We start from the raw sequence: 27,728 nt of genomic DNA, 5'->3' as shown, positions 1-27,728 counted from the left end.
ATGGTGGATGGTGGATGGTAACAGAGCCCACTCTACATGCTTGCGTTATTTATTTTTTCCAGGCGAACCAAGACTTTTCTGTAGGCTTGCTGCTGCATATTGGCGCTTTCCTTCTGTCGGTTCCGCGCGGTTTCAGAGGCGTCTTACGTAATTTGTTGCCTTTGATTCGTTTATTTTAACACTTTTTTTTTTTTACCACAGCTTTCTTACAACCTACTACCGATTTAGCACGGCACGAAAAAGCTCAATTTTCAAGGGAAACTGAAATCACCAGCCCGGGCTTCGATGTTTATTTCTGTTTCCATGACCTCGACTCCGAAACCGTTCTAATATCGGTCGCTCAGGAGCGGACTGAATCCCGCCTTGGCAACTCAATGCTGCTGCAGTTTTCCGTGCTGTAGGCTGCAAGAGGCTTACTGGAACTCACACTGAGGCTGACGGCTGAGGTGCGAGTGTGCAGTCCGCCGAAGATATGCGGGAAACCAACCGAACAATATACTGTATTGTAGCGTGGGCAATAAACACGCAGACAATCGTGAACAGAGCGGCTCCTTTATTAACTATTAAGGTATAGTTTTGTTATCCTTAGAAGTATCGTTCCAATTGTAGTATACTGTATGTGGTGCCGAAGAAGAGCTTCTCTCACCACTGAATAAGAAAAACACCATCCGGTCTACACTGTGAAGGTGTTGGTCCCGACTCACACTGACAAATGCCAAAACGAAAGGGTGGGAAACCTGAGGTCACAGACCTTTGTGGGACAGCCCCACGTGTATACTCGCATATCACGTACCAAACCCCTGTCTTTCCCCCACTGAGCTGACGGAGTTAGCAATGTCCCTGATAGTTCCCAAGTATCTCAGACAGATTCATTAATTCTCCTGGGGCTGACGTCACCAGCCCCACTGGTTGTCTGCTCGGTGCCTAATGAGGGCGCTAATAGGCATCTATTTTCTCATTACCAGAAGATGCAAAAATTTGAAGACTTCAGTCCATTACGGCCACAGGGCCGGATTTTGGTGTCCGTAGGCCCTGGGCACTTTCACTCCGAAATGTGCAGAAAGAGGGGGAAACGCCAATTGAATCACGTCGATTGCACATGATGCACTTTAAACTGTTTGAATGCTAAGCCACGTGATTGACGGAGCGAGTCGAGCGCCCATCACTTCGATACGTCTAGTTTCTAGAACAGCCGCTAGATAGCGTGTGATTGTTGATTTGGAGCAGCCAGAGTCGATCCCAAACCTGTTGTTTCAGCTCAGTTTTCGTTAGTCACCAGTGTTTCCCTCCTTCGTAGGCTCTAAGGATTCCATAGGCGCTGGGCAAATATGGCACTGAGCGGCCCCTCTCATAGTCCACAGAGCCTTGAGTGTCTTTTGCGTGCCTCTCCTTAGACAGCTGCCCTCTTCTAAAACTCTGTCCACTGTGTCCCAGGGTCAACAGCAAGGTTCACAGACCAGTAATCCCCTCCTTCTTTCTCCTGCTTTGGACAACTGTGTCTCCCAGGACCAGCTCTCTCAAGACACCACAACAGAAACAAATGACGTGGATCCGCTCAGCAATCCGCCTAATCCAAGTGGGAAAATGCATGTAGACTTGTTGGCAGTGTGGCAGGTTCCACTTTGACCCAGATCGGCGTGACTGGGTGAGGCACTGGTTGGGCACATCCCAGATAAAAAGCTGAATCGTGTCTTTTCCCCTTGGATCCACACTGAAAAGATCCCAGTGAGAAGCTCTCAATTAAGAACTGCCTGCAATATTTCCCTCTGTTTGTGGAGATGCGTAATCAAATGTATAACTTCCCCTAGAATCTAAGAGTGACAAAAAAAACACAAGAAATCCATTAAAGTGACGATCATTAAGGTTATCAGTAAATCTAATTTTGCTTTGCGTTTCAGCTAAAATTTCCTCTCTGTGATAAAGAAATAGGTGCACCTGCTTGCAGATAAGCTTGTGCATCTTACCCCTTTATGCACTTTTTTTTCAGCTGCTTTTGTGTACAGCACCCATTTTACGATGTGTGTCTGCACAGTCACGAGAAACAGTGTGTTTACTGGTCACAAATCGCAACTGTTTCCCAGCAAACACAAAATGTCTCAGCTGCCCAGAGTTGCTGAGCAGTTGAGCAGGGGTTTTGTAACAACAATGGAAGAAGGCAGTCTGGCCGTGTCAGACATAAGGAAAGAAAAACATCTAAGCCATTTATTTTATGAATGTACCATTTAGTTTGTGCTTGACACAATCACAGAACAAATGTATGGAAATATTGCGCGCAGTGCAAGTTAAAGAGGATTACTGCATCACGGGCAACAGAGGTCTCAGAACCGAGTGGGGCATAATTTACCACACTATGCAGAAGGCAATGAGGCACTGAACCATGACAGATTCTGTGGTAAAAAGCATGTGTCTGTGTGCAGTTTGAATTAATTTAAACTGACATTTTTGTTTCTCACTGAAAATAGCTGGCTGCCAACAACAGTGCACTAGCTCCCCCCCATCCACCCCAACTTCACTTTTGCAGCTGCCTCCCTGGCTCATTCCTTGTGATTGTGGTTGTGACAGTATTGATTTCCAACCTGTACTGTCATTTCCTCAGTATTTAGTATGCTAAACCTCTACATTCGGTCACTTGTTTTGTCATTCTTAGAATTTGACTGAATTAAAAGTACTGAACTCTGTTTTCCGGTGAATTTCATGATTTGAGAATTATCGTATTTTACTGGAGTTATACAACATTCATTTTTCATGCTGAAAATTGCAAAAGTATTGTCACCATCTCCTGCAAGATTCAGAACTGACGTTTGGAGTAAAAATGTCTTAATGCACAATTCAGTACCTGTCGATAATGTCCTGCTCCCAGGAGCTGTAGATTGATTCAGATTTGTCAAGCAAACTAATGTCTCTATATATTCCATTCTGAGATCTAAATAAAGCTCTGCAATCTCCAATAGCACAGCAAGGTGCTATCTAACCTGTTGAGGCAGCACCCTGGATTTGGGGGGGTAACTATTTGTGAAATGTGTTGTATGAACCTCAGCATTAAAAGTCTGGGGGAGTTACAGAGTTTGCGGTAGTGAAAAAGGCTAATTATAGCTGTAACACCTCTGCGAAACTCACGTATGCACATAAACAAGTGATTTTGACACAAAGGGTTTTTTGACTTGTTTTTCTTGTTTCTCATGATCTCGAAGCCTTAACGCCTGCTTCCTCGCAGGGGCTTGAGCGGTTCTGGCACCTGAGACTGAGCAGAGGCTCGTTTCCAGGCCTAGCCGCGAGGCTGATAGCAGCAGCGAGGGGAGGGCAGGGGAAGGGGCACTGCGCAGGGTCTCGTTTGATTGATTGCAAGAGCGGAGGAAATCCGGCGTGTGTGGGCAAACGCAGAAGAAGAAAAAGAAGAAAACAAACGAAAACGGAGCCCCGTCAGTTTTTCCAGATCAAGATTCGCGTGTATTGTAAATGCAGGTGCATAGAAACCTCAGAGCCCTTTTGCTGCCAAGCAACACTGTACTCCTAACAGCCTTGGGAGTTTGTACAGCTTATCTGAAGTAGTAAAAATAGTTTGTTGTTTTGTTTTGAGTGCAAATTAAAGGGGATCGCTTTGAACATTATATGCAGGCGCGTTGCACCTTTCATCCAGAAGGATGCCAAAGCATTTTACCTACAGGATGGGACCCTAATCAAGGATCACTGGACAACAACATCGCAGAAGAGGTGTTCATGCACCAGCAGCCCCAGTACAGGGCAGAGAACTTCAGGTGAAGAGTTTTAGAGTAGATTTGAAAGCCTGATGATATTACGATATACGATATGATTAGCTAAAATGCATTATATCTTGGAAACGGGGGTTCACACCGTGAGGGATATTAGAGGGTGTATTGAAGTGAAGTGGGTGGGAAGAGAGACCTGCTCTGTTCAGCCCCCCCCCCCCCCTGGGTGATTCACAGCAGCCATTGTAGACCTGCAGCCCCACTGTACAGCAGACAGAAAGGAGATCCACGAAAGTGCTTCATCAGCTGAATCAAGGGCTAACTTTATGCTCAAGCCCAGCAGGTGATTCAAAGACGCTGGGGCTAATGCCCTTTGAAAAGTGCCATGGGATGTTTTTAACTTGAGACGGTTTAATGCCTCATATGAGGCACCTCCTAAACCAGTGTTTCTGGTCTTAATAATGAGGTGATGTTGAGGAAATGCTAGTGTAAAGGGGAGAGCACTGCCTACTGGTCCTCCAAAATCACTGACAGCAACTTCCTGGTGTCCCTGGAGGTCTCCTACCCAGCCTTGCTTAGCTTCTGAAATCCGACAATATCAAAATGGTGAGCAGTAACGTTGCTGTCTGCGTCAGCAAACTTAAAAGATTCAAGCCATGGTGATTTACACTGAAAGAATTCTTTCAGATTTAGGATACAACCCAGTTTGTTGCTCTGAGTAGGACTGGACCGTTTTGTGATGCATTTTTTCTAAGCCAAAACGTATTGACCGTTGATTTTAACACACTGTTGTCGTTTTTGAAATAGGTTATACTGTGTGTCATTCATATTGGTTGGTTATCCTGAGCATAATGTATCAATTCCTCATGTGTGTTGTAGTTTTAAAGCCTGGCAATGTCAAATCAGTGTTTGACAGGTTTCAAAATAATGGGAATTAATACTATCACTATAATAGAACACTGTATAATAATATAATAACATTCTTCACTCCTGAAGAAGACTTCAATGTGTTACTTCTTTCTGCTTTTCAGTATGAAATTATTCTTGCTACTTTACTTGTTACTACTTATTTCTATAATAGCCTAATTAAATAGCAGGATCACACAATTTGCATCGACATTTTGATCAACTGCAATCTTGTTACCTCTTTCCACTATGATTTCTATGATCATGATCATGCATTAAACAGTGATATATCTAGGATGGATCCGGAGGATATGAGATACTTTAACACAAAAAAAGAATAACAGATAACATGATATACCATACCTTTTTTTCGGACTATGCACACTATTAACACCAAGATGAAGAGAGCTACAGCTGTAAGTGCAGCTATCATCCAAATTTTGTTTTCTAGAAAAAAAAAACACAAAAATAAAATGAGAACAAACTGCAACAGGAGATTCTTTTGCTGATAACACACAAAGACAAGATGTTGATGGGGGTGGTTGGTTAAGCTCAGCTCTGCCGTCTAGTGGTTAGCACCCTAAAATCATCGTTGATCCCCATTAAGATTCCTTTTGAATGCCCTTAGGCCCTCCAACAATCTCCTCATTTTACACAGCATGGCAGACAATATTAGGGTGGTAGTGAATTTAACCAGGAGACAACATGGTTGAGTTAGGAACAGAAAAGGGGCAGTACGTTCCTACCACAGTCATTCAATTTCTCTATAAAATGCTGATTGAAAGTTCCACCCTGTACTACAATTATATGACCTCAATTATCTTCCTTCCATGCTCTCTGGTCAAAGCACACTGTATGTCCCTGATAGTGATTTGGACATGCCATTTTCTAGACACACTGGTAATATATGAATGTCCTACTTCATCAACCACATTACTGGAGAAGCTGATTTCCACTTCCAAAAAAATGACATCTAAAAATACAACCACAAGCCACACAATGCTTTGTGGAAGCGATCACTATATGGAAGTGGAAATGTGGGTTGTGGGACTCTTGGACCAGCTGCCCAGCCATGTTGTAGAAGTCAATACTCTGGTTTCTTTCAGGAAAATAACTGGAGGAGACAGATCAATTAATTACTGATGACCAAAGGGGTTAGATGGGCTGAAAGGCCTCATCATATTTGTCACTCTTCCCATGTGCTTAATAGAGAATCCCCTCCTTTTACTTGCCTGGAATGCTGCCATATTATTGTGCTGCCTCATAATTTTGACTCATCTGGGATGCCACAGTGGCATCTACTGGACAAAACAGCAATTAGCTCTTGACTATAGTTATTTATTAATGCTAATTATTTTTTAGAGCTCCCACACTTATAAAGACTTAAGTTCTGATGTCCTACAAATCAAATATACAGATACAGATGTTCTGGAAATAACATTACAAACTACCTATGAGCTCCAGCTAGAGAGGGACTTTTGTTAAAGCCTTTTGCACATGCTGTAATACTGCTCCTGTGTGTTTACAGCTGACTGAGCAACACCATGCTGTCTGTACAGACCATTAAAGAGACAGTGATTTTTATTTTTTTCAAATGATGATCGATTGGAAATTTCTTTTTGGCGCTTCACCTGCTGAGCACAAAGGGAAATTCAAGAGAGCAAAGTGAGGTTCAGATCCAGAGAAATGCAAAGCCCAGGGGGAATATGTGTCTGAGGCTGAGAAATGCAAAGAGGGTCCAAAGCCAAGTGAAACAATGTTCGTATCACAGAGGGGCAAATCTGGGAAATAAGGTCAAGAACAAGTGAGGTCAGGAATCAAGGCACAAACAAGGCACGGCTAGGGAACAAAGCTCAAATCTTGAGAGTCTCAGAGTCCAAATGCTTATAACAGAGTAGTTTCAAAGCAACCTTTAAACTTTATGAACCACCTGAAGCACCCGAGGTAGTAAATTGCCTCCAGGTGGTCCAGGCTTCCTGTCAAATTGGTGTCCATGTTTGTCCATGTGTGACAAGTGGGTGGAGCAGTGGCCAGCTGCCATGTCAATGATAGTCTGCCCCACAGAGCAGCAGCAGGGGCAACCCTAACAGGACTACAAATGTGGAAGAAACAAGTTGAAGGTGCTGTTTCATGTTAACTGCTTTTACTGGAACAAATGTCTTCTGGCAATGTAACTCGGGGGCAGACCATGAGAAAGGCTGCTGGATCTGATGGTGAAACTATGTTCACCTGGGCTTTTACCAGTTGGCCCTACTTTCCTTACCGACCTTCCAGATAAGTTTGATTGAGCTCTTTACTCAGTCCTCCACACCACAGTTTGAACCTTGTTCCCCATGAAAGACTCCTCATATTTGCCCATAATTTGAGTGACACCTCTTGTCCATACTTGCATTCCCAAAAAAGCAAATCAGGTAGAAAAAACACCACTGATCTGAGAGAGTTACCTGATTTATACTGAGCACAATCCTGTCTATTATCGGACCAGGATATAGAGGCTGCGCTGACTTCATTTTTGACTTGACACTTGTACATATGTCCACTACTGTGATTCGAGAAACTGTCTTGTGTAACGTTGACCTCACTCCCAGAGCTGTAGAGTCCAGGAGGAAGTAGCGTCCATGTAATTGAGGCGTTGGTTCCTTTTTTAAATGAGCAGTTCAAAGCAATGAAGCACTTTCCATCTCCCAGAAAGGTTGGTATCACATTTATTTCGGGATCTGAGACCACTTCTGATAGAAAAAAAAGAAGACACAGTCATGAGACAACATTAGAGAAGTGTTGGGCAATATTAAGACCTAAAAATTGTTTACAGACCCCGGGGCATTTCTCGAAAGAAGAAAGGGTGTTACCCTAGTGTCCTGGCCAAATTTCCCCCTGTCCTTTACCAATCATGGCCTCCTAATAATCCCCATCACTGAGCTGGCTTTATCACTCTGCTCTCCTCCCCACTGAGAGCTGGTGTGTGGGGAGAGTACTGGAGCATCATCCAGGTGGGGATACACATTGGTGGTGGTGAAGGGGATCCCCATTACCTGTAAAGAGCTTTGAGTGTCCAGAAAAATGCTTTATAAGGGTTATTATTATTGTTATAGATAATTCCTAAGCTGATTGCTTGCTGTATGTGTGAACTGTACAAGATTGAGAAAGGTCCTGTCACTGAAGTGGTTATTCTGAACTGTTGCTGTGAATCTGAGTATCCCATGACCCAAGATATCCCATGACCAAAATACCCAGCCTGTCAACAAGTAAAAGAGGGCACAACATGTCATCTGGCAATCAGCAGGTCTCTGAACTGGTTCTTCCCCATTCGACACACCACCTAATAAATGGAAATATGCGTAAAGGTTTGGGGGAAATATTTGGAAATCCCCATAATATAGATCATTCGTCAACATGTGTGATAGCTGAACCGAAGAAGGGACTACAAAGCTGCAGAGCTGCACAGGTGACATGGAAAGTACAATCGAGTCACCATGAGTTTCACATGACATTACTGCGAAGTCAAGGCAAATGAATTGCGGTGTAATTGCTTTTGTGGCTCATTTGCATAAGGACTGGGAGGAAACTAGTCTCAGACAATCCAGGGTGTGACTGATAGTTACAATGATGCTGTGAGTCAACCTGAATCATTTGAAGAGCCACACTGGGTTTCAACCTAATGTTTCTATTCCAAGTAACTCATTCATTTGCAACCATTCATGCAGCTCGGTGTTGTATCTGAATGATTCGAATGAAGTTGTACCTCTCTCAAAGGTACAACGAGGATTTGAGCCCACACCCTGCTGGTTGTAAGTCTAACCACTGCTGCCCCTCTGTGCTATGCCTCTTCATTGAACCACTTGCTTGATTGTGGTTCTTCCATTTGTCCAAGTGTCCATCTGAGGAGTTAAGGATAACCAGATCTGTGGATGCTGAATTCGGCCACCTAATCTCTTCCGGTTTTTGTTCTGTTTGAGCTCCTATATGTTGTGACAAACTAATTGGTTTTGTTGAACTGCTTTATATCTGGTAACTGGTAAAAATAGCTATCCCACTTTAGATGTACTGCTGCTAAAGAAAATATTTAGCAAGACACTTACCTGTCCTGCCCTTGTTTCCTGAATTCAGGATCCACTGTGTACAGAGTTATGAATCATAATGAGCTTGAAGCAATGCCAGATTTCCCATGAGGCACTGTAGGCACAGTGCCTAGGGCCTATGGAATTTTTAGGGCCTACGAAGGATGGAAACACTAGTGACTAACGAAAAACGAGCTGAAACAACAGGCTCGTGATCAGCTCTGGCTGCTCCAAATCAATAATCAGACGCTAACTAGCGGCCGTTCTAAAAACTAGATGTATCAAAGTGATGGGCGCTCGACTCACTCCATCAATCACCTGGTTTAGCATTCGAATAGTTTCAAGTGCATCATGTCAATCGATGTTACTCAATTGGCGTTTCCCCCTCTTTATGCACATTTCGGAGTGAAAGTGCACAGGGCCTACAGACACCAAAATCCGGCCCAGTTTGCTTCAGTTTCAGACCCCTGATCATTGGAACAGTTGATCATAAATTAAAGGAAACTGTGAAGGATTCATGCCCATTGCTTTTACAGTACAGGTGTTTAAGAACAGAAAGTTAGTTTAAATTAAACATTAACCACCTCACGACCCTGCACTGGATAAAGTGACACTGAGGCCATCACAGATCAGAAACACAATTTAGACACACGATACAGACCAATCAGTCCCATTAGTCCAATCTGCAAGTCTTTGGGACCTGGGAGGAAACTGGAGCAGAAGACCACACATAGATATGGGCTGAACATGCAAACTCCACACAGAATACCCAGAACTCCAGAGCTGTGAGGCAGCAATTATAACCACCATTGCCATCATGCCCAAAAAATAACATTCTGTGTAAGCTATTCACTTTTCAGGAAAAATACAGAATAAAAGTGGGTCATTCTGGTATATCCGGCTGGAGATCTGTAAGTAATGGTATCTCTCACATATAAAATAGACTTAAAAGAAGATACTGTATGTCACTGACTGGAAAGAGAGACACTCAGAATTCCATTGTTAATTACAATGTTACCATCCATCAATTTTCTCATTTTCTTCCTGTTCAGAGTTGCTGGGGAGCCAGCGCCTATCCCATCAAGCAACAGGAGCAGAGCAGGGTACTCCCTGGATGGAACGTTTGTCCATCACAGGGCAGACACTTGGAGACACGTACAAGGCTCCAACATCAACAAGTAGACGCAGTGAAGGAACATACTGAATATCATCTCACCTTGAACAATCAGCTTGTAAATGGAGATCTTCTTCTGTTCCCCATTGTCATCAGTGGATTCCATGTAATAGATTCCCATGTCACTGAAGTCTAGGTTCGCAAGAGTCACTGAGTGATTTTTTTCGTTCAGCAACACCTTGCCTAGAGAATGCTCATGGAGGATGTTTAGTTTGAATTTGGAGCCATTCAGATATATCCATTCCACTTCGCTGTAATTTTTCAAGAGCTGAGACTGCAGCACGACAGAGCTCCCTTTGGCACCATAGACTACCTTCTCTTCATCCGATCGCACTGCAATTAAAACAGAGGAGAAGAAACACATTACATGGAGTCTTTTCACCGAGTTGGGGTCATGAAGAGTGCTTGTTATTTGTCCTGGCAGGAGAGGAAATGGCAAATGCTTCTGATGGACATAGGAATAATGATTGTAGCAACTAATGGGGTTCAGATCAATCAATTAAATGTCAGTGTGTTTTATTTTTGTGTCATACCTTTCTATAGCCATATGACTATAGATCAAATGCAGGAAGAAAAAAAAGGAAATAGATCTCATACACTCTAGTCTTGTGGAGCATATATGGCTTTTGGGTTTATATTAAATTGCCTTAAGAGGGGTTGACAGGGGTTTGTTACACACATCATGTCTGTGAAGTCTGTGTTGGACACAAGTAGGTTTATTCCATGCTGAAAAGAGAAGAAAGAAAACAACCTTTCAGTTTTGGAGCCTTCTTTGGGTGTAAGAAGGCTCCACAGCCAAAACGCTACACCCGAAGAAAGCTCCACAGCCGAAATGTTGTGTTTCCTTTCTTCTCTTTCCAGCATGGAATAATTCTTTTACTTGTTCCTTTGCAGCCATGCATGCTGGCGAAGCTACCCACCTGAACTGCTTCATAATGCTAATAATCATGATGTTTATATATAAAGTGCCTGTCCAAAGGATTACTTTACATATTGACAAAGTAAAAGACAAAAAAGTACAATAAAACATAAAAGAAGGAAAAAACAAACAAACAAGAGTTTACATGTTTATACAGCTGTAGGGAAATCAAACCTAGACCTTGGTAAAAATGAAAATTTAACTAGCAATTTGAAGAGAGTTAAATAATTTGTCTCTCACAGGGTCTGACAAAGGTCGTTCCATAACAAATGGAGCAGCAACAGAAAAGGCCCAGTCACCTAAAGTCTGGGATTTAGACCAGTGAGCAGAGGACCAGCCTGTACTGACAGTGTGAACAGGAGGAGTTCAGAGACGTATGATGGAGCCAGATTGTCCAGAACCTCAAAAGTCAGTAACAAGGTTGAATATGTAATTTTATAGGCATGTTGCCATGATCTGGTGTCACTATTTTTAAAGCTGTACCTTGGTTTCCTGTGGCTTAGACGTGCCTTCACTATGCCTCACTGCACCGAGCTGTGAAAAACTAATTCTGAATGGTTCAGTTCTATTGTGGCAGAGCTGCTTATGAACTTTGGAGGTACTGTAGGTTTCTTTCTTTTGAACAGAAGCAGACGGCATGCATTTTTGATGCCATACGTGGAATCGAATATTTAATAAGAAAACGTCTGTCCAATCTCTATGTGTCTCTATACTTCGAAGTAAGTAAGAATATTCATCAGGAATGTTATAGGCTTTTGAGTTTAAAGCTGATATCACTTGAAATCAATGGAGGGTTATTAGAATAGAAGGGTTATTAGGGCCTCAGTTTAGATGTAAAATATGCAGATGCAGAATGCACTTCAAAGTTATGATTCTTCTCTAGTGTACTCAACTAAACAGGAAACTACTGCTCCCAAACTGCTATCAGGCTTAAATATCAGCCACAAACACATTTGCTTTCAATTTGTGGTGCTGTTTTTACTAGCAAGCACAAAAACTGAACTGTGGAACTGTGTTAGTATAACAGATGAAGGTTTATCTCCTGCGGGGTCCGATTGCAGACTCTCGCTGGTATGTCAGACTCTTCAGTGAATTCCCCTATGCCAAATAATACTATACTATATTATATATATTACTAATATATAATACTAATATAATACTATATTAGGCTACATTTATTTTTACATGACAAACTTTATATATATATATGTTGTAAAATATGCGTTATAGTTTTACTTTTTTATTTTTTTATTTTTCTTTTTTCATTTGTATAATTGAATTACAATTACAATAATTGAATTATAATTGAATTGTATAAACGTATTACATTTTTTAAGTGATCTCATGTCCTAAACCCCTGTGTTTACTTTAGAAAGTCAATGACTGGGTGTCTGATTGCCCAGTTTCACTGATTAGCAGGAAGTGACATCACTGGCGCGGTTCTTTGAAAAACTCAAAATGGCATCTAGGATAATTTTTCTCTTCAAGATGGATTCTGTGACCTAGTTGTTCTGTTTATATACATATTGGAGTTGTTCATGAAAATGGAGAAAGGTCTCCATGTCAGAGCCTTTTATTCTGAGAAAGGTGTGATAAAATTGCGGAGCTGGGACTAAAACAATGGTGCAGAGAGAATACATTACTGATGGTGTCTACAGACATAAACTCATAAGAATTTATTTACTGTATATGAAGAAAAAAATTGTTGCAGTCTACATCACATCACAAACTTACATTACATGTAGTGTACATTACAAATACCACAATAACACATACTGTACATAAAGGTCATGGGAAATTTCCCATAAAACTCTCTAAAAACAAACAAGAGAATCAAAAAAACACAAAAGTTGAAATGCTTGATTCATATCTTAAAATGCAATGATCCATAACTCAGTCTCATTGTGTTCAAGAGGAGAATCTCCCAGGCATTCCCAGGGAAGTTAAGGGATCACAAAGAATTAACTGTTCCTATTTTAAGATGGTGCTTGCTAAATATATTCTTTCATTTGACTGGACTCAGTTTTGATAGAACTGATTTGGGCTCAAGAACATCCACAGTTCGAAGTGTTTAAGGTTCTTCTTGAACAGTTTGTGAGCTACCATAGCCTCTTTCTACTATGAGTACTGAATCCTGAAACTTAATGAAACTGGTTCAAAACCAGTGGCACTGTGGCTCAGGATCTGCACTAGTGGCTGGAAGGTTGCCGGTTCAAATTCTGCAGCCTGCAGAGGAATCCTACTCTGTTGGGCCCCTGAGCAAGGCCCTTAACCCCAGCTGCGCCAGGGGCACTGTATAAATGGCTGACCCTGCGCTCTGACCCCAAGCTTCTCTCCCTGTCTGTGTCCCATGGAGAGCAAGCTGGGGTGTTGTCTGAAAAGACAAATTCCTAATGCAAGAAATTGTATATGGCTAATAAAGTGATCTTATCATAAATAAGCACTTTCCAGTGCTTTAATTTTCCCCAAACCCTGTTTTATGTTCCCAAAATGCAAATATACATTTGACAGAAAGAGTGTAGTAAGACACATGGATCTTCTGTCACGTCAGTACGTCTGAACACCAAGAGAACACAACAATAGCCCGTACATCATGTTGACATACTCCATCAATTTCTTCCCAGACAGTAAGAAACACTATCTTATAAACGCTATATACACTACAAACACTGTCATAAAAATACAACACCAACAACATTTTACACCCTGTTGTTTAGATTTAAAAAAAAAAGCCAACTGCTTATATCACACTTCTCCATCCCTTCCTTTTTCGCTGTTCACTTTGTCCCTCTAACAATGCTCCAAACCAGAGAAGAGAGCACGGTACCTGTTTTTAAAATGATCGCCGCGGCAAACAGCCACACGCAGGTCATGCCTCTGTTCCTTTTCCGGTGTCTGCTGCTCAACATGTCTTCTGGCTCAGGCGGCTCACGCTCCCAATCTGCTCGTCCCTGAAGCTTTGATGTCTCTTTTAACCACTGACGAGACAATACCTGAGGCCTCGAAACTGGAAATGCCAACCGGGGCAGGAATGCCCTCTGCGCGAGTGTGAAGTGGGTTTACTTCCCCCCTTTAGTCAATTTCTAGTTTACTTCAGATGAAAAGGGAGTTTCCCCTCTCATTCTCCTGCTGCAGCTTCAACGGTTGTCGAACTACTTCCTGGCCCTGTTAGCTGACAGGAAGATGTGAGAAATATGAGCTCCGAGCCGCTACCGGGCTTCTGAAGTCACCTCTCATGAAGAACTTCCAGGATTCAGCTGGAAAGTCAGCAGCCACGGACAGAACAATTAAACAGCCGCCAACAGCTTTAGCTGATATCGCGGGTCTTCTTGATATCAGCAAAATGTGATTGCACACATACATGCCCAGGTTTCAGAACTGGAGGTCACGGTACAAAAGTACCGTATAACAAGCTTGCAAATTCCTTTGACTTAAAAAGCTGTTGTTCAATCCAGTTGAATACAATTGCGTGGAAACCTGCAGGGCTCGTGATCTGCTCCCAGCGCAAGAAGAGCAGCTTTTTCGAAGAAAAACGGAAGAAAAACCCAGATAATGAGGTGGGGTGCACTTACTGGAAAAGCAAAGTGGCTCTCGAGCGCTGTACTGTCACACGTTATATTATGAGAATTTCAACATAGTAAACAAATGTGTGATATAAAAACCCCATGAGCTATGTGTTCGTGAAGTGCGTGGTCTGCTCTGAAAAATGGGCAGGGCAGGGTGTTGTAACACATGCTTGCCACAACCATGACTCATGGCTGAAAAGGCCTCAGCGCTCATTCGTCATGTTCGTACAGCTCGGTGTGGGGGCCGGCCTGCCCAGTTGGAAAGGAGACCGGCTGGTGTTGCAGATAATCCCGCGAGCCACAGATCTCCGATTCCCCCCGAACTCATGCCAAGGGACCGCTGTGCTAGATGGATCTACTGCCCGGACGGTACAGCAGCCTGGCACCGCCTGGGACACTCAAGCACACAGCGGCAATTAGGACATCAATTAATCGATTAAACAGCTGCAGCTGTTTTTGGAAAGTGGGAGTGAGCTGGAACACCAGGAGAAAACCCATATGGCTATACATGGAGAAGATGTATGCGTGAACTCCACACGGAAGATCCCATAATCAGGAAGCAGACCGGGATATGAGAGCTCTGGGGTAGAAGCAGGTACTGTGTTTTTTATTCCAGTGGTCCAAGATCTCGACCTGGTAAGTTGGGGAAGAGAACCCAAGCACAGCAGGAGCAGGCCTGTCTGGCTTGCTAACGCATTTCTATAAAACAGTGAAATTCCAAAAACCGAGCCTGATGAGGACATAGGACTCCCCAAAGGCCGAAATGATTTCTTATTTTTAAGTCGGCTTACTTATAATTTTGTGCGATACTAAGCAATATCTGTTCGCTTTTAATTTCATAAACGCTGTGCGCAGACCGTACGTACTCGGGCTCCATCTAGTGGGCAACATTGTAAATAGTAAAGATCGTCTGTTATACTTCATTTTATAAAGCTCCTTTAAAAGTAGCATCCCAAAGCGCTTTACAGTAGGTGTTAAAACAGTTTAAAAAAAAGAAAACTATTAGAGGAACACAAATGACAAAATAATCACCTGTAAGAAAGATACGTGAATAGAAGAAATGCAGCAAAAGATCTATGGTCATTGGAAAATGGAGACGAAGAACTTAAGTAAAGGCCTTTCTGTAAAGAAATGTTTTGTGTGTAGCTTTAAATGCACTCAGGGAAGGTGAGCCTCTGATAGAGGATAAAATTTTTGGGGTGTAGCAGGAGAAAGCCCTGTCACCCACTCAATGTAGACAAGCTTGCGGTACAAAGAGCAGATCTGAATTAGCTGAACAAAGGCTGCAAGGTGGGGAGTAGAATGATAGTAAGTCAGACTAGTACTGAAGTCCCAAGCCATGTAAGAATACTAATTCCTCACACTTATATAGCGCTTTTCTGGACACTTCCCTCAAAGTGCTTTACAGGTAATGGGGACTCTCCTTCACCACCACCAGTGTGCAGCCCCACCTGGATGATGCTCCAGTCCTCTCCCCACACACCAGCTCTCAGTGGGGAGGAGAACAGAGTAATGAAGCCTGTTCAGAGATCAGGATTATTAGGATGCCATGATTGGTAAGGGCCAATGAGAAATTTGGCCAGGACACCGGGGAAACACGCACTACTCTTTTTGAGAAATGCCCTGGGATTTTTACTGACCACAGAGTTCAGTTTTACATCTCATCGAAAGGATGGCATCTTTTTAGCATATAGTGTCCCCGTCACTATACTGGGGCATTAGGACCCACACAGACTACAGGGTGAGCGCCCCCTACTGGCCCCACTAACACCTCTTCCAGCAGCAACCTGAGCTTTCCCAGGAGTCTCCCATCCAGGTACTGACCAGGCTCTCACTGCTGAGCTCCAGTGGGGCTGCCAGCTGAGAGCTGAGAGCTGTGAGCTACAGGGTGATAGGGCTGCTGGCGTCGAGCCTGTAGGTGTGTATGTCATGGGAGTCAGAACCGGCGATGCAAGACGGTATCATCCGGAAGTGACTGGAGGAGGACATCAGAGAAGACACAGCACGATCAGGTCGGGTAGAAACACAGGGGTTGATGACAGCAGTGATCTGGTGCACGGGGGGGGGGGACGCAGACGAATGAGTCCAAAAGGAAGTCCAATGGGGGAAACCAGGGCACAGCCCAAGGTCCAGGTGCCGGGAGATGTAGGATGTAGGAATACGGATAGATCTCAAAGGAATACGCATCATCTGCATAACAAAACTCTCCTACTTTAGTATATTTCTGAGTGTAACTGATCAGGTTCAGTAGTACCCACTACCATGGCTCAGCTCTTGAGCCTGCTGACACAGACAGCTCTTTGTATTCCAGTACCTGGTCAGTACAGGGAAGGAAAACCCCAGGGAAACCAGATTGCTACTGTGATGTTGATGGACTAGTAGTCGGCTCTCATCCCTCTGAACTATTTAATATATATAACATTTTCTAACCATGTCATCTAATTCAGGGGTCACTAGGGAGTGGGGCCTAATCCTGCAAGTGTCACGGAGCTAGTTCGGACACGGTGACGTCATCGGCCTCCCTGCGTGTAGCAGGGTCCTCAGCCGCCTGGGCTGGGGGAGGTCTCCTTTAGCTCACTTGGCTGGTTCCCTGTTGCGTTATACTGGAGACCAGGGTTTGCGCCCAAGTGCTGTGGGATGGAACGGGTGGCGGAGGGCACGAGCCCGCGCCGAACCGCGACAGCCACACAAGCAACAGGCACAAGGCAGACTCCCACCCTGAATGGTGACACCAGTCCATCGCAGGGCACACCCCCCCAAACAGAGACAAAAAACCCAAGCGTGATCAATACGGCCTCCCTGAAGTTCCAGCTTGTTTTGACAGATCTTAGCCGCTGTGCAGGGGGGCTGCTGGCTGAGTGTCTCCCAGGTGTTGGTGGATGAAGAAAGATTCTTTCGTATACAGAAAGCACTTTGGGAGCCTTTAGAATTGAGATTGCTCTATAAATGACGGTGGCTGTCAGAGCTATATACTGTACGTAATTGCTCTTTTTGTCACGGGGATTGGGAATATGTGCAGAACTGATCATTTCGCATGGCAGGGGCTAACCGGCGAAATCTGTCAAAGCGAACCCAGACAGCTGTTAGGACGTGGAACATTTACCCGCCATGCACAGAGCACGCAGTTTCACGGTTCGTCTTCTGACAGTTTGACACCTACAAAAATCGCAGCGCTGATGCCTCCCACACCTATATTTTTTCTACGCTAGTCGATGTGCCGTGGCGGGCGTTCGAGAAAACAGGATGTGATCTTTTTAAAAAAAAAATACGATCTCTTCTGACTGAGCAGCCAAGACGCTGTGAGAATTTCCTCCCCGACCAGAGTTAAAGAGTAGTGTTTTGCATGATGGAAGGATGACTCTCGCTGTGTGCATTTTGGTTTTCGGCACCCTCTGTTCAGGTAAAGATGGACCGACGTCGTGGAGCCGAGCAGGTGGCAGTCTTTAGGAAACCGCTTAACGCATTGCCCGCCTCGAGAGGGGGGCTAATTTCTGTAGTAACTGCGGTTTGTAATGACGGTATCAAAGTTTGCTATGTCTGGAGTAAAAAGGATTTGGGACCTTTCGGGGGTATGTTCTTTCTCCTTACCTTTTTATTTGTTTTTGTTTTTAGTTCTCCCACTAAGGGGTTTTGAAAAAAAATATTCGGACGAAATGTTAGGAAAATCCAAACGGAAAAAAAAACGGTTTACGTTTTCTGGATGACCTTTCAAGCTGACAAACAAGTTGGCAGTAGGATCGTACTGTAGTTTTACAGTACACTAGGTGTCTCATTTCAGAGGGCAAAAATTAAACCTGAGCTCGTATTTGGGGAACTAAGAGATTGATCTAGTTCCCAGTTGCTAAATACTGTGTCTCAAAATGTCACATGAGACGTTCTGCAGAGATTTAGAACAGTTGCGGACGTATGTCCTTTGAGAATATTTCTTTCTCCTCCCAGAAATGTACAAAATCCAGCGACACAAATTTCGGAGCGCTCAAGATCGAGTCCGCTCCTCTTCGGTTTTTTTTCCCCCATGTAGACGCTTTTAATACGGATGATTAAAAAAAAAAAAACAATCCCATGAATTCTGGTGTATTCTGTTCCTTCGTTTGGTTCGATCCAAGCACAGCTCATCGCGAAAAGGAAGAAAACTTCGCCTGACCTCTGACACCTCCTGCATGTCTCAGACTGCCGTTTTCACAGCCTGAAGACAAGGCCAACATTACAGTTTGAGTTGCGTTTTGAAATACTGGGAAAATACAGACCGTGTTAAACATCCTAATCCGAAATCTGAGGCCTTTAGAAAAGATTCCACTTTCATGCAGGTATTCCTGCTTTATTACTGTCACCCAGCTAATAAAAGCCATGTACAAGAATATCATAAGCGTTTGATGAAGGTCCAATATTATGCCATGACTAGGCACTACAGGAAGGTCCAATGATGGAAGGATGGCCATGTTGTGTGGACTGCTGTGCAGATTTTTTTATTTCCCTACATTTTATCTGATATTTAGTTTTGTATTACGTAGGCCGCAACATACAGATAGGAATATATATGCATTGTGTATGGACTGCAGCATGTCATTCCACATAAAGGCTTTGCACTGTGTCTTCCTGCTCGATATACCATAAAGGGTTTATTATTTAACACGTCTTCGTTTTAGCTCAGCACAACAATGGCCTCAGCCCTTCAGAAATGAGCAGTGTGGCTTACCACATTTCTCATTTCTCTTTAGTCTGGTTTTTGTTTTTGTTATTGACAACAACGAGGCTGCCAACGGTTTGACGAAACACAGGAACAGTTTTCCCGGTCAGAGGAGTTCAAAAAATTCTTAAATCCCCGTCGATCGGTAACCTTGGGAAGTGTTAGGAAGCCAGGGAGTGTGGGGGTGTGGTGCTGTCATGGCTGCTGCTGTGCGATCGTTCGCTGAAGCCCAGAGAGGATATTCTGCGTTCAAACTCGTCACCAAGAGTCTTGCTTTCATCTCGGTAGGGCTGCTAAATTTGGAGGCCTAATTTCTGTCAGTTCCGCTACGGCCCTTGTTGGCCTGAAAGACACGAGCGCTAACATACTGTAGCTTTCGTGTCGTTCTTTTCTCTCTTTTTTTGGCACACTTTGATCTTCAGTGCGGTCGAAGGTGGCCCACTCAAAACACATCTTTGTGTGCCCAGTCCTGGAGATAGACAGCTGCCCACTCCGTAACCCCACTCAGTTGTCAGCATTTACTGATTTATTTTGAAGATTCTTTCAGCGACGTGGACATTTTTCTGACAGCTGGACGCCAGTTTAGGGCAGAGTTATTCTATGACACAAGCAAAGAACATTCTACAGATTCCTCTATATAAGGGTGGCTCTGTGGCTAAGGATCTGTGCCTGTGACGGGAAGGTTGCTGGTTCAAATCCTGCAGCTGGTAGAGGAATCCTACTCTGCTAGGCCCCTGAGCAAGGCCCTTAACCCCAACTGCTCCAGGGGTGCTGTACAGTGGCTGACCATGGACTCTGACCCCAGGCTTCTCTCCCTGTCTGTGTGTCTCATGGAGAGCAAGCTGGGGTATGTGAAAAGATTAATTTCTAATGCAAGAAATTGTATAGGGCTAATAAAGCAACATAATTATTATACAGACTTCAGATTTTTAGGCCTTTTCCTACTGCTGAGTATGGAGTAAAGTGCTTCTCTGTTGGCCTATCACTCCCACACAACCTTCTGAATTAATCATTGCAATATGCATATTGTAAGTAACTGAGAAGAAATATCTCTGTTGATTGTCTCAAAATGAAACAATTTGTTTGCACTCATTTCCTTTTTTTTTTCTCTTTTGCATATTAAAGTTCCCTGCTCTCAGCAGTTTTATTTCCTTTGATGATTTATCTCGCCAGCAGACTGCCTCCTGTAATGATTTTGATTCAGACTGACATTAGGAAGGTTTATTATGAGTAATCCTCCTGCAGAGATCAGCAGTTCTGTACATCTCTTATTTGGACCCTGTACCGCGCACGAGAGAGAGCCTTTCAAGAGGCAATGTGCTAAACAAAAAAAAGTCACAATCTAATCTGACCGGGATACTCCCAAACCACCAACACTCCGCAATAAACGGTCTCCAGGGTGATCGTCTGCTTCAGGCCCTGCGTTCTGCATATGTTCATGCTCCAGAAACCGCCGTGCTTTTCTGTTTTTTTCTGCTCCTGAAACAAAAGTAAGGCCTCTTTTTGTAAGGTTAGATCTCCCGAAAAATGCAGATAGCTGTCTTTAATTGTCATGGTCCACGAGAGACTTCCGGCTCCCTCTAATTCACGTTAATAAAGTTTATTGAATAACCCTGGAGGAGGGGGTAGCTCTCCCGGAGGTTTCCTGACAGATAAATGAGGTTTTTCCTCCCCCTGTGCTGTGCAGCTTATTCTACGTGTGGTACTATCTTGGTTGACATCCTACCCCTAGAGGGCACTCTACTTCATTCCTGTTCCTTGTTCCGTGTGATTATTCATGTTCTTCCGGTGTGTCTGGTTTCCATTTCCTATTTAGTCCCTGTGTCTCCAGTGTTCCTGGCTCAGCATTAGGGTACGGATGTCGCGAGGCCCGCCTAGCACCAGGTCACCCCACGTCCGTGTCCTGAGGGCATAGGCCTCATCCCCGACACCACCTGACCCCTGACCCCTGACCCCTGACCCCTGAGCCCGGGGCAAACCTCTGTGTTTGTCCCGCTTTTGCCTTTACGCATTGCGTCTCTACTGCTCTTCTGTTCATTTCCGTCGGCCGTGACAATAATTCTATGTGGAACGTGAGTGAAAGAGAAAATGTGTTTGTTTTTTTCTTGTTCTCCCGCAGCGGAGGCCACTGCTGAGCTTGGGGTGCCTGTGTTTGGAAAGGAAGGGGCGTCCGTTGAACTCCGTGGGCCCGCGGTGGACAGGGCCAGTATGAAAGAGTTCTTCTGGTATTTCATTACAGACAAAAAAGTCCGCGCTGTAAAATACAGCAATGGAGAAACTGCAATCGTTCCTCTTTTGAAAAAAAAGTATACCTTCAATAATGAATCCCTGTCGCTGACTTTGCATGATTTATCCTCCAACGATACTGGTGCCTACACAGCTGAGAAGACGGATTTACATGGCAAACAGCACCATCTAGTGATGTACAGCCTGCAGGTGAAAGGTATACCTGGCTTGAATGTTTTGCCATTCGAAATACTACAGTTGTGGGTCCAAGCAACGTCCTAGTTAATTCACTGACCTTGGTAATGTAATTACAACTGAGGGTCAGCTTCCATCTTAGACTGGGAGCTGTACTCTCTGCTGCTTGGTGCACGATTTGTGCCCATCGGCTTCCCCTTGCTGTCTTGCAGTGCTGGGAGGGGGGCCCCCTGGGTCAGTGCCTGGGGTGCTATCTGTATGGAGTCTGCATGTTCTCCCCGTGCTCGCATGGGTTTTTTTCAGGGTGCTCCTCCTTCTCGTTGGAAGAGAGTTTCAGGGAGCGGGAGAAAAAAAACAACAAACACAAGCCAGAGATTGCACATGATGAAAATGCCCTTGACTTCTCGTCTCGCTCGGAAATTTCAGCTCCGGTTCCAGCACCCGTGATCCAAGCGTCCAGCACTCTCACGCCCCTGGGGGGCTGCCTCCTCACGCTGAACTGCTTCGCGGAGGGCGGGAAGGAGGTGACGCTGACCTGGAGGTGGCTGGATGACCGGATCCCGAGGGAGTCCACCAATGAGACGCTGGTGTTGCTCCTTTCTCCCGGGATCGACTCCTTCAACTGCTCAGCGAACAACACCGTCAGCACGCGCTCCTCCGTTATCGCCAGGGAACAGTTTGAGTGCGCCGGGCGAAATCTAGGTTGGTCCGGTCAAGCCAGCTCTGAGTGCGCCAACGGCCTCAGAGTCCGAATTCCCAGAACCCTCTGAAAAACCGTTTCAGCCTCCTCAGTAGTTGGTGTTTGACGGTTGGTGTTTGACAGTGTGAGACCCTGTGGGCGATTGCTGGTGGGGGGGCGCTCTTTAGCAGAAAGGTCACTCGCTCCGTTTCCAGAGCCAGGAGCCTGGAGGTTGACGTCAGAGCCTGCCGCTGTAGGCGGAAAGACGCCAGGCTTTCTCACGCGCAGGGGTGTCCACACTTAGGCTACAGAAGGGGAATAAAGAACAAAGGCCCTGGTGTGAGAGTGTGTGTGTCTGTACTTGTGTCCTCCCTGCGATGGACCGGCATCCCCTCTAGCGTGTGTCCTGCCTTGCTCCCTTTGCATGCTGGGATAGGCTGCGTCTCCCCGGCGACCCTGAATTGGAGGAAGCTGTTAGAAAATGGATGGATGGAATGTCAACCCCGAAACCAACTGCAGAAGCAGCGATTCCAGTAATGATATCTGATGTTTCTCAGAACAGTGAAAACGAGTAGGTTTTGTACCAACTCATGCGACCAGATCTCAGTAAGGTCACTGTAATGATATCTCCATTACCTGTAAGGCGCTTTGAGTGGAGCGTTCAGAAAAGCTATACGAGTGTAAGGATTTGCCAGGATTTGGCAGTGGTAGTGAACAGTGGAAAGGACACCCTCTGGAGGGTGAGGAATACGGGGGGTGTTTAAAGGCATGGAGATCATAGACAAGGGATCGGGTAGCCTGGTAACAGACAGCTTTTACCTCAGAGAGCTGTGGAGAGGAGGGATGGAGGAGGCAGAAAATCTGTGGAAAACAGAGGGCATAAAACAGTGCCTCAGAACCCTGTGATGTAAAGAAAAGTGGCTTTTTTCATGCTTGGAAGCGATTTAAAAGGACGTGAGCTGAGGCACCCGAGCAAATGTAAGTCTATAGGCTTTGTACTCTTATCTAGCTGGGTGCATATATATTGTTTTGGGTATATATAATATTGTACAGGATATCTTTTGTAATTTTCTTTATTTGTGAAAAGAAATGTAAGTGTAAGGATTACAGCCGTACCTCTTTTAACGAACGGTATTCATTCACAGCCTTCCGTACAGCGAAAATTCGTAAAAAGGGGGGAAAAAAAACTATTTCTATTAATTCTTATAGGAAAACAATTACAATCCATTCCGGACCCCAAAAATGTCACCCCTCCTTCTACTTTTTGTCACCAATAAAAATGACGAAAGAAACAATAACGACTGACATTCATACTGTGGTTTGTCTTTTTAGTCAGGCATCATTAATCACACCTACGTACAGTGCCGTACCGTAACCAGTTCGTTTGCTTTCTGTGTGGTACCACACACACACTCCATTTCCAATTGTCTTTAACACCGTTTAGGGTCCACGATAAAGTCCGAACCCCAGATATTGTCACGAAAAGAGCGCGCACAACAGCGAACAACGCACGAAGAAAGACGAGGTGAACGGCTTCACCCCGCGGGCTCGGTGCTCGGTGCTCGCTGTCGCCCGTACTAGTTACTGTTACAGGAATGTGAGGCGGCCTTTCTATATGAAACGAGTCGTACGACGCCTCCGCGCCTCGAACTTTTTCGTCGAATCGCTTCTTCGTAGCTGCGCAGTTGGCTTTCGGTGTACGAAACGTCTGTACCAAACTCACCTGCTTCGTAGTGTCGAATTTTTCATAAATAAACATTCGGAAAAAGAGGTACGCTTGTATTTATTTATGTATCGGTGTGTGGTCAATTGTCGTACTTCCATTTGCAAAGACATTCTTCGCTGACTGAGAAACAGGATAAGAAGCCATCTCCTCTTTAATATTTTTCTTTTTCCTGTGGGGATTTTTTTTTCCAGAATTGAGCGCAGTCATCGGGAGTTCCGCCCTGTTCCTGATCTTGTTGCTGGCAGTCTCCGGGGTTTTTTACGGCAGAAAGGTGTGCAAAAAGCAAGACAGAGGTAACAGGTTTGGTTTTTTCCCCTCGTTGCTTGACAGTGCTTCTGCCGGGCTGGAGATTTCCCTCCCATCCTTCATCTTTCATTTTCTGCTCGGTGTCACCTGCGTAGGACGGGATCTGAGCCTGTCGCTTCTGCAGATCATCAGAGATACTTCTGATTTCCGTCTTTTTGAAAGGCTTTTGCCCACGATTTCTTGGCATGACGTGCCCATCGTGTAGGAGCTCTGCCTCACGGCTGACAAACACTGTGACGGGAAACTGGGCCTGTACAGTATATCTTCTGCCGAGGGGCATAAGAACATTTAAAAAATTACAAACAAGAGGAGGGATTTCAGTCCGTCTAGCTTGTTTGGTCGTTAGTAATTAGCTGATGCAAGAAACTCATCAGGGCCTTTCTTGAAAGAAAGGAGATCTGCTTCAATAACTGTGGCTGGGTAGCTTGTGCCAGACTCCCATTACCCTTTTTCTCTGTTTATTTTACCCCCTTCATCTCAATTTAAAGGCACCTCCCTGTAATTTCTCGAGTTTGTCATTTCCCTGTTGAGGAAAACAAGCGTAGCACTCCAGGGTCCATGTGGGTATGCGTCCTAGCCTCTGCTGCCTCAGGTCAGCCCCCCACTGTCGGGGACTCAACCCAGGCCCCCGGCAGCACTCAACAGGGACCCAGCCTCTCGAGCCAAAGGGAAATCTCCCATCAGCCCAGCGGCTGTGGTTCCTGCTATCCACAGGGAAGGGCGGTGACGTCACCGAGCGTTACACAAGGTTTTTCACCCCGGCATTCTGCCTCTGAGCTTGGATTTGCTGAATTAAAGGTTCTGGACTTAGAGCAGGGACAGACGTGAAGCTCACCTGTAGTTGATCATGTAAAACAGGACTGGAACTTGAATGGTGGTGCAGTGGCTGGCATTGGTCTGGGGCCCTGGGTTCAATTCCAGACCCGGGCAGCTATATACAGGATGTGGGTCTTGTATGTTCTCCTCTCTAGTTCTGTGGGTTCCCTCCCACAGTCCAAAGACATAGTAGAGGGTTAATTTGCTTCTATAACATCGGGTTGAAGACGTTCAAGTAGCTCCACGGTGGATTATTGGATAAAGCAATTTGGAAATGGATGGATGAATGGCACTGCAGAAGCTGCGATTCGAGAAATGGTATCTAATGTTTCTCAGAATAGTGAAGAATAGAAAGGTGTCGAAGTATTGTGTTGTGCCGACTCAGGTGACCTGATCTCCATGAGGTCACATAATGAAACCCAAGTATCAGTGAGGGTTCGGTTGCCATGGATGTGTGATCGGTTGCCATGGATGTGTGATCGGTTGCCATGGATGTGTGTTTGGTTGCCATGGATGTGTGATCACTGGCAAAGGATGCGTGTTCGGTCCCCATGTATGTGTATTCGGTTGCCATGGATATGCTGGATGGGCCCAAGGCTTGCACAGACGAGAAGAAACATGCCTGCCCGAGCGATGTCACCAGTGGGTACTTTCTTTATAGATACCGTTTACGAGAACGTGAATAAGGAGGAGGTGAGCAGCAGGGCCCCAGTGCTCACCCTCTACGACACCGTGGACCCCCGCATCTGCACCAGAGAACTCGCGCCCGGCGTGGCCACTCTGTACGCCACGGCCGACGCGGTCACCAAGTTCAACAACTTCAAGGAGTTCACCAACAAGAAGAGCCCCACCTACTCGGTGGTGAACCACAATGCCTGCGTCCCACCCACGAACCCGGAGAGCATCTACGCCACCGTTAAAGCCCCGGCTGCGGACATCAGCTACAAGCGACTGTCCTGAGCCGGAGGGACGGCCGCAAGCGGACACTAGACCCCTCCGAGCATGAATTTGACGCTGATATAAATAAATATATAGGTGTGAGTGGGGCCAGCAGGGGGCGCTCACCCTGTGGTCCATGTGGGTCCTAATGCCCCAGTATTGTGACAGGGACACTATACTATAAACAGGCGCCGTCCTTCGGATGAGACGGAAAACTGAGGTCCTGACTCTCTGTGGTCATTGAAAATCCCAGGGCGTTTCTCGAAAAGAGTAGGGGTGTAACCCCGGCGTCCTGGCCAAATCTCCCATTGGCCCTTACCAATCATGGCCTCCCAATAATCCCCATCTATGAATTGGCTTCATAACTCTGCTCTCCTCCCCACTGAGAGCTGGTGTGTGGGGAGCGTTCTGGCGCACTATGGCTGCCGTCGCATCATCCAGGTGGGGCTGCACATTGGTGGTGGTGGAGGGGATCCCCATTACCTGTAAAGCGCTTTGAGTGGAGTGTCCAGAAAAGCGCTATATAAGTGTAAGCAATTATTATTATTATTATAAATCCCTCGCGGTGCTTTTCCTTTTAGCACAGCGTAGATGGTCCCATCCCTGGTATGAAATGCCTCTTGTAGGAAAACCCTTCCAAAACTGTAAAGATGTTCAAAGACCTTAATAAGCTACTTTTCCCCCCCAGCACATAGTCCCATAGCAGGGAGAAAGTCATTACCCATGCTCTTCTTTCAAGAAGCACAACCTTTCTCCAGCCAAACACCACTTTGTTTCCTGCTTCACAAGCTCTGCCTCTTACCATCCTCCCACCTACATCATCACCTACACCCAGCAGCCCTATCACCCTGCAACTCACAACTGGCAGCCCCACTGGAGCTCAGCAGGTGTGAGCCTCGTCAGTACCTGGATGGGAGACCTCCTGGGAAAAACTAAGGTTGCTGCTGGAAGAGGTGTTAGTGGGGCCAGCAGGGGGCGCTCACCCTTCAGTCCATGTGGGTCCTAATGCCCCAGTATAGTGACGGGGACACTATACTGTAAACAGGCGCTGTCCTTCGGATGAGATGTAAAACTGAGGTCCTGACTCTCTGTGGGCGTTTCTCAAAAAGAGTAGGGGTGTAACCCCGGCGTCTTGGCCAAATTTCCCATTGGCCCTTATCAATCATGGCCTCCTAATAATCCCCCTCTATGAATTGGCTTCATTACTCTGCTCTCCTCCCCACTGATAGCTGATGAGTGGTGAGCGTTCTGGCGCACTATGGCTGCCGTCGCATCATCCTGGTGGGGCTGCACACTGGTGGTGGTTGAGGGGAGTCCCTATTACCTGTAAAGCGCTTTGAGTGGAGTGTCCAGAAAAGCGCTGTATAAGTGTAAGCAATTATTCTTCTTATTATTATCATCCGACGCTCTGGGCTGCCTGCCTGGTTATCTTTTTCAGTGCAAACCGAAGAGTTCTGTCCTCTTTGACCATAATTTGTTATGTCGCTGTTTTGTTGCGTTCCAGTTTCTCTGTGCAGAACCAGTGCTGGAATTTTCCAAATGCCTAACGAGGGAATGGGTCTCGTTCCCTTCCGGAAATTGACATACACTCTGTTGTTTAAAATACATTGCATGTTTTTAGTGTCGGCCCTCTGATGTCCTTTTTTGCTTTGTAGTTTCTATAATAATCCAAACAGTTTAAAGGACTACCTTGAGAAAAGTTTGCACTGGGTTGTTAATGTTCTGCATTGCCCTTTTCACACTAAGGTTAGGGTACTAGGGTTAGGTTACTAGGATTAGGGTTAGGGTACTGGGTTCAGGATTATGGAACTATTTGTTTATAAT

The 27,728-nt window shown here is 45.1% G+C and overlaps 1 protein-coding gene and 1 long non-coding RNA gene across 4 annotated transcripts; one reads left to right on the top strand and one right to left on the bottom strand.

Moving 5' to 3' along the window:
- Window positions 1–538: 538 nt before the first annotated feature.
- Window positions 539–14,321, bottom strand: LOC148659981 (uncharacterized). The gene is made up of 5 exons (XR_015939343.1): window positions 13,592–14,321; window positions 9,888–10,178; window positions 7,058–7,342; window positions 4,977–5,060; window positions 539–1,811 (listed from the first exon to the last, which is right to left on the bottom strand). It is a non-coding gene; the product is annotated as an uncharacterized LOC148659981 (long non-coding RNA).
- A 108-nt stretch (window positions 14,322–14,429) lies between these two features.
- LOC148659980 (SLAM family member 9-like) lies at window positions 14,430–27,603 on the top strand. Of its 3 annotated transcripts, none has more exons than XM_088634003.1 (5): window positions 14,430–14,925; window positions 21,137–21,460; window positions 21,865–22,140; window positions 24,035–24,136; window positions 25,627–27,603. In XM_088634003.1, the coding sequence occupies exons 2-5, from the start codon at window positions 21,226–21,228 to the stop codon at window positions 25,923–25,925; spliced, it is 912 nt and encodes a 303-aa protein (XP_088490129.1). In that variant the 5' UTR covers window positions 14,430–14,925; window positions 21,137–21,225; the 3' UTR covers window positions 25,926–27,603. The 3 variants fall into 3 exon arrangements, with proteins under 3 accessions (XP_088490129.1, XP_088490130.1, XP_088490128.1); XM_088634004.1 differs by having other exon boundaries at window positions 14,430–14,966; XM_088634002.1 differs by lacking the exon at window positions 14,430–14,925 and adding an exon at window positions 17,206–17,730.
- Window positions 27,604–27,728: the final 125 nt, after the last annotated feature.

The sequence above is a fragment of the Lepisosteus platostomus genome, chromosome 6, assembly GCF_059453375.1.
Source record: "Lepisosteus platostomus isolate fLepPlt1 chromosome 6, fLepPlt1.hap1, whole genome shotgun sequence".
Taxonomy (NCBI): Eukaryota; Metazoa; Chordata; class Actinopteri; order Semionotiformes; family Lepisosteidae; genus Lepisosteus; species Lepisosteus platostomus.
The sequence above is the reverse complement of the archived record's forward strand: the minus strand, read 5'-3'. Positions and strand labels throughout refer to the sequence as shown.